Source organism: Magnolia sinica, chromosome 18, assembly GCF_029962835.1.
Source record: "Magnolia sinica isolate HGM2019 chromosome 18, MsV1, whole genome shotgun sequence".
In the NCBI taxonomy this organism is placed as follows: domain Eukaryota; kingdom Viridiplantae; phylum Streptophyta; class Magnoliopsida; order Magnoliales; family Magnoliaceae; genus Magnolia; species Magnolia sinica.
In genome coordinates, this window is record NC_080590.1 from 22910286 (window position 1) to 22917505 (window position 7220).

A 7220-nucleotide genomic window follows, 5' to 3' on the forward strand; every position below is an offset into this window, starting at 1 on the left:
GGATCCATGCCCTCTATTATTAGGATGGCGCAGTCAGCAGTTGAAGTGAGACAGGATTTCAGCGACCTGGGCCCTCCATTATTAGGAGGGGATGGTCAGAACTTGGAGAATTTGGCTATTCTTCAATATTCTTTCTGAAGGATGCTTAGGCATGCTTGGGGCTTTGGATGCAACCCCATTTCGAATAAGATTCTGGACCAGCACCTTTTATCTACCAACAGCAGGCTACAGATTGAAAGTTTAGGATTGTCCTACCAAGGAGATTCTTTGGCCGTAGTCATCTATTCAAGGTCATCAATGAACCATGAGCCCACTTCCACGGACTTGAAAACCTACGATAAGTTTGCATGTAAATCCCCCTTGATTTGATGAGGCTATTAGGACTCTGGCACCGGGATGAGATAATATGGGTGAACGCTAGTTTAAAATACCTTCATAGTCATTTAGCAATGAAAAGGAATGTTCGATGTGAATTTTTCTTGGAAAAATTACCCTATAAATCTTGATACAAGAAAGAAGTCTCAGTCAGTGAAATATTGATGTGAAAAATCTAGAAGTTATTTGACATGCTTAAAAAGAACATTCAGTAAAAGACCAATAGCAGATGAAAACATAAAAACATCTTCAATTCTCAAGAATTCAGAAGTTCTACAACATAGTTCCACTTAAAAGCACATAATCTTCAGATGCGGCAGCAACTGGTTCAAGAATGCAAATAAGCAGGAAACACAGGTAGTGTAAAAAAACAAGGGCCATTTTATTGGGCTATCATCCCCTTTAGGGTGTCCCAATCTGACAGGTTCTTCTGTTAAACAAATAACTGGAACTACCAACGTGGATAGAAATGAATGGCGCTAGAACAATACAAAAGCCTGCTTAAATAGGAAGCTCATTCATTCACATAGGAAATGAACTTTCAGAACAACACATCACAGGAAAGTGTATAGATGATCAAAACCTCGAGACACTTAGACCTGAGCAGTGCCTGCTGTGAATCCGGGATCCTCACATCGATACCTTCCATCCGGGCCAATTCCAAAACCTTTTGGATCTGCAAACACGTTTTCTAGTAGCTGGCTACGTGGAGGGAGAGGGCTCGCATCTGCAAACTCCACAGCCTCTTCTACTACCTCATCAATCTTCTTCTCAATAGCTTTCAACTCAGATTCATTGGCAAGACTGTTCTCGATGAGGTACTTCTTCAGGGCCATGATAGGGTCTCTTGCAGCATAGTGGGCTTTCTCAGCTGCCAAAACAAAAGAGGTGGGCAAATCTGTCAGTAGCAAATTGAAATAAGAAGACGCCTAAATCCATATTAGGGTGTAAGAGTATCTATGTATGTACTATAAGTACATATATACACGTATGCATAGGGGGCTCATTCAAGAACAAACAATTTGATTTACGTAGGAAGTTCTAGGGTCAAATCAAATGATTATTTATATTTGAGAAATATCAATGCAATTAATTGTTTCACTCCTAATTGCTTTGCTTTTATTGACCCAACGAGGCGAGACAATGCTTTGGGCCAACATTGTTGGATCAAGAACCATCTACAACTTTGAAAGAATGTGAATCCAATCAGAATCATATACAACTCTGTAAGGAAGCGAGTCTAATCATATCATAAAATTGTGCCATGCATCAGAAAACTTGATTTTATTTTTTATTTTTCAGAAAAAAAATGGTAAAAGGGAAAAGAGAGGAAAGAACAATATAGAGCTGGTCGATGCACATTCAGTCATTTCATTTCATGACTCACTGGTTCATCTAAAATCATGATAATTAAGAATGCTAAATAAAGTCCATCACTCATCTGTTCCAACACACAAAAAAATCCTTAACCTCATAGCAAAGTCGGAGATCCGATTGCTCATCATGTACATTCCCCGTCCTTACAAGTTGGATCCACAACCTGAAATTTGGTAGATATCTAATGAAGCTTGACTTAATACTCAACTCACAAGAATCTTCATATTTTGAATTGAAATTATAACTTCCGCATAACATCAGGAGTAAATGGCTTGAGACTTTAACAATAATACAAAATTTTAAAAGAAATGGAAAAGAAGGTCATTCAATCATTCTCGATCAGCAGAAATGCAAGTAGACGCAGCCTACAATAGTGTTAGAAGACAATAATTCTGAATTCTCTCCCCACAAACCTTCCAAATGCAGAAACAGGAAAAGGGACCCAAAAATCTTCAGATGATTACATCCAATTTTTGATATAATTCACACGTGAATTGTTTGAGATGAATATCAGTGAAGAAAATTCCAGCTATGCATTGCAAAATTTCAATACACTGAACACTAGAAATAAACAAATAGAGTATGCAATCACACCAGCCTCAAACCAGAAAAAACCAAAGGAATAAGTAAGATGGGTGTCTTGCGGCCTGCTTGCATGTGGGTGATGCCAAATCAATTAGATAGGACAGCCCCATCCATTTTGTTTCGAGCATGATATGAAACAAAAAGGATAGGGAAATGGTATCCCTTTAACATATTACCTATTTTTCCTTGGAAGATTTGGGTAGAAACCACTTGAAATATTTGGATCCAAATCCTTTCAGACAAAAATCTGCATAATCTGGGATTCACTGCCCATCCAAACAATCTCTAAAAGCCAATGGGATTGTATTATTTATCCAAACATGGTAAAGATAAAAAAGAAACAGTAACAATCGGAGGACATTCCGAAGGGACAAAGCAGAGTTGCAATGAAAACAGCAGCATCACCACCATCAACAAGGCAACTTCCTGACCAGCACTTTAACAGCTCATGTTCAGATAAAGATCTTCTCACCAATTCCTACTTTACTCAAAAGATAACGCTTATCATTCAGATTCAGAAATGGGATGCACCAAATCTTGTCACCTTACTCCCAGATGCAATTGGCGAGTTGCCAAACCTCCCCTAGTTAAGTCCTATCAAACCATTAGATTGGTTTTAGGGGAATGCAGATGTGACTCATCGAGTGAGATGGACCACACATGTTGGAGATCTGAATCATCCATCAGGTGGGTCCACCATGAACATGCCTTGACCTAAGAAACCGGCCAGCATGCTCACAAGGCAGCCACCAGTGTACTCTGAACGCAGATCGCTGATTATTTTTTCTAACAATCAAATTTTCTCATGCGAGTGCCACCCACATGATGAGTGTAATTATTGGATCATGCCTTGTTTACTGTAAAACCCACCCAATGAATGGCCTGGATCTCTCATATGTGTGTGGTGAGATCTCATTCACGCAAACCCCAATACCAAGCTTTCCAAAAACCAATCCGATGAATAGGTCGAATCTCTTATTTGTGTGTGATGAGACCCATTCACCATTACCAGAGCTTTCAAAAAAATATGAATCTCAATAAAATTCAGTTCAGTTCAATTCAATCAAGCAGATTCAGATTCACTAATAATGCACAAACCAATCATAGGAAAACACTATTAGAAAAAAGAATCCAGAAACTGAAATGCTGACCTGGGTCACGAAGCTCATCCGGATCGGCCAACGAATGTCCCCTAAATCTATATGTCTCACACTCCACCAACGTTGGCCCTTCTCCTCTCCTCGCCCTCCCAATTGCCTCTTTTGCCACCTCCCTCACCTTCAACACATCCATCCCATCCACATGCACCCCAGGCATATCGAACGCAGGCCCCTTCTTCCAGATCTCTGGATCCGAGGTTGCTCTCAGATGTGACATCCCAATCGCCCACAGATTATTCTCCACAACAAAAATGATTGGCAACTTCCACAGTGCAGCCATATTCAAGCACTCGAAGAACTGCCCGTTGTTGCACGTCCCGTCCCCGAAGAATGCTACAGTCACGAGATCGCAATCCGCTTCCTTGAGAACCTCCCGGCGGTACTTGGAAGTGAAGGCAGCCCCAGTCGCAACAGGGATGCCTTCTCCAATGAATGCAAAACCACCCAAAACGTTGTGCTCTTTGGAGAACATGTGCATGGAGCCACCCTGGCCGCGGCAGCAGCCGGTGGTCTTGCCGAAAAGCTCGGACATGACGGAGCGGGCTGGGACGCCCTTGCTGAGGGCGTGGACGTGATCACGGTAGGTACTGCAGACGGAATCCTCCTGCTTGAGTAGCTTGATGAAGCCGGTGGAGACAGCTTCCTGGCCGTTGTAGAGGTGGACGAAACCGAACATCTTGCCGCGGTAGTACATCTGAGCGCACATGTCTTCGAAGGCACGGCCCAGTACCATGTCCTCGTACAGATCTAGACCTTCTTCTTTCGTAATCAACGGCTGAAAATGAAAGAAGGAATTCAAAACAGATAGAGGGAGAGAGAGCCTGAATCGAATTGAATTGGTATAGTTATTTAGAATATTACCAGATTGGAAGTGGTGGATTTCGATTTGGTCTTCTTCTGCTCGATGGAGACAGCGGAGATAGGGCGACATGATGAACGGATGGGGATGGATGATGGCTTGAGGAAATTGAGGGTGGAGCCCAGGAAAGGGGTTTTGAGAGGGTTGGAGGAGGGTTTTTCTTGTGAGGATTGGGGAGTGAAAGAGAGATGTTGGATCGTCGCTGAAAATGCAGCCATTTTCTTTCTGTGGAGAAGGGGAGGGGATTTTTTGCCTTTTTATTTATTTTTCAGGTGGAGAGGTAGGGGATATATAAATACAGGACAGGGCGGAGAAAGCGAAGTAAAAAGGCGTGGAAGAAAACGCCACGAGATTTGGCAGCTTTGATGAAGGGAAGGCCACCCAACTATGTAACTATCTCTACCTGTGGAGTTATGAGACGGCGATACGTGCGAGGTTGGAGAATGAATGAGTGCGATCGCCATGCACGTGCCACTATGACATGTGGATCCGCGACACACGTGTACGAGATTTAGGGACTTGATTGGGTGGGGGCGACCACTAGCTTAGGGTGCACTTTACTCTAAGGGTTCGTTTGGCGGAAGCGGATTGGCTGGTGTATCTTACACCAGCTATATAGCTGCTGCATAGACGTTAGCAAGTTCCGTGGGTCCCGAGGCATGTGTTATATCCAAACCGTCCATCCATTTGGCAGGCTTGTCTTAAACTTGAGATGAAAAATAAGACAAATCTAACCATCAAGTAGACCACACTGTAAAAAGTAGTTGGCGATTGAACATCTACCATTGAAACCCTTTTTTGGGCCACAAAAGTTTTGAATCAATATAAAATTTGTTTTTCCTCTTCATTCATGTCTTTGTGACCTTATTAACAGACTGGATGGAAAATAAACGTTATGTTGGGCCCTATGAATTGTTTGAAAATCATTATCTCTGCTATTATTTGTAGGGTGGTCCAGATGATCTTTGGGTATGATTCATTTTTTGAATAATATTCTAAAATGATCTCTAAAAATGGATAAATGGGATAGATATAATAAATACATCACTGTGAGGCCCACGTAACTTTGATCTCCTTTGAACTGTTCACACAACTAAGCGCCCGAGGAGTGTCAGTGCTCCTCTTGGCATGACACATACCTACAGCAGCTATATAGCTGGTGTGTGTGGTACACCAGCCAATCTGCTTCCTCGTTTGGCACAATGGATTTGGGGATTTGAGGGGATTTTAAATCCTGGTTATTTGGCAACATAAGGGCCTGCTTGACCACTTGCATTAGGTGGGATTAAAGTGGATGGAATTGAAAAAGTGGCAATTAATGCATGTGTAAGGTATTGTCTATGGATCTAGTATATCCTATGCTTTTTAATGTCATGTTTGGAAGATATGGGATTACCTTTTATCCCGCAGGATTGAAGTAAAGTCATGTTTGGAAAAGATACCATGGGGTTGCAAAAGTCATTTTGCAAATACCCTCGAGATTGCTAAACTCATGTTTGCGGCCCTTTGTGATTCAAGTAGAAAATATCCACGTCGTTCATCCATTTCCCCTCTGTTTATTCTACGGCATGATCCCAAAAAATGAGGCAGGTCACTAATCCACTGGACCACACCAGAGGATGCAGCGGTTCAGTCCTGGTTGTGGTCCATTCCATTCCCTACTGGACTTCATTTTTTGGTAGATGCCCTGAAATGATCCAAACATCATTTTGGATGGCATGGATTCCACCATTATCATCACGGTAGGACCCACAGAGTCAGCCCTTTTCACTCACCAACGTAGGATGCAAACCACCGTGCCTTTGGGTGAATAATTGCGGGATTCTCCCAATCTATGGAAGATTGCCAAATCCACACCCTCATCCCACGGTTTGGGCGGGAGACACAAAGACTCCAATTCAATGTCCGAGACATCTCCTCCAAACATACACTGCAAGTAGATTAAATGGGACAACTAATGCAATCCCATCTAATCCTACCTAATGCATGTGGCCAAACGGGCCCTAAAGTAACTTTTCGAATCCAAGGTTTGAAATTCACCGATGAAAGTTGGAGAAAGTTTGGATTACATCTAAGGGCGTGTTTGGGCGGTGGGATTACAAGGGATTAGGTGGCATGGGATTCAAAATACATAATTATTACCCATGGCTGGGATTGTCCCCTGTTGCCATGGGATAAGATTAATTCCATGCCTTGTTGGTAATTCGGTGGTACATTGAATGGATATACCCACCATCATTTGAAATTAATGAGAATAACACACATTTGTTATATCTAAACCGTTCATTTGTTTTGTAACCTCATTTTATGGCATGGGTCTAAAAATGAGGTAGATCCAAAACTTATGTGGCCCCAAAGAAGTTTTCAACGGTAAGTATTCAATCCCCATTGCTTTCTATGGTGGGGTCCACTTGAGCTTTAGATTTACCTGATTTTTTGGCCCACGCTCTAAAATAATCTCGAAAAATAGGTGGACGGTGTGGATATAGCCCACACATCATGGTGGGACCTACACAACTTGGTAAAATTGAGTGAAAATGGCATGGTACCCAATGCAATTCCATCTAATCTAATTCCAAGCTTTTCCATTCTTCCCTGGAGTGGAATTAGCACAGGACTAGATGAATCCCATCCCACCTAATCCCTTCTAATCTGACTGCCCAAACACGCCCTAAATTTCTTCCAAGAATTGTATGTGTGTCACTAGACTATTAATTTATTGGACACATGGTTCACTAATGACATCCTAAAATAATTAGATTATCAATTGCATCACTATAATTACTTTAAAATTATGATTAATGCTGTCCAAACATTATTTTTGTAAATCAACGGTTAAAAAATCATTGGTTAGCCACTCAGAT

The 7220-nt window shown here is 41.8% G+C and overlaps 1 protein-coding gene across 1 annotated transcript; it reads right to left on the reverse strand.

Moving 5' to 3' along the window:
• Positions 1–605: 605 nt before the first annotated feature.
• Positions 606–4734, reverse strand: LOC131232723 (pyruvate dehydrogenase E1 component subunit alpha-3, chloroplastic-like). The gene is made up of 3 exons (XM_058229165.1): positions 4359–4734; positions 3489–4272; positions 606–1246 (listed from the first exon to the last, which is right to left on the reverse strand). The coding sequence occupies exons 1-3, from the start codon at positions 4572–4574 to the stop codon at positions 969–971; spliced, it is 1278 nt and encodes a 425-aa protein (XP_058085148.1). The 5' UTR covers positions 4575–4734; the 3' UTR covers positions 606–968.
• Positions 4735–7220: the final 2486 nt, after the last annotated feature.

Bases quoted from the DNA above. Each gene is read 5' to 3' on its own strand.
- LOC131232723 (XM_058229165.1), bottom strand. From the start codon at position 4,574: ATGGCTGCATTTTCAGCGACGATCCAACATCTCTCTTTCACTCCCCAA. The intron at 4,273-4,358 runs GTAATATTCTAA...TTTCATTTTCAG, and splicing joins AATCCACCACTTCCAATCTG to CCGTTGATTACGAAAGAAGA. The intron at 1,247-3,488 runs GTCAGCATTTCA...TTGTTTTGGCAG, and splicing joins GGATGAGCTTCGTGACCCAG to CTGAGAAAGCCCACTATGCT.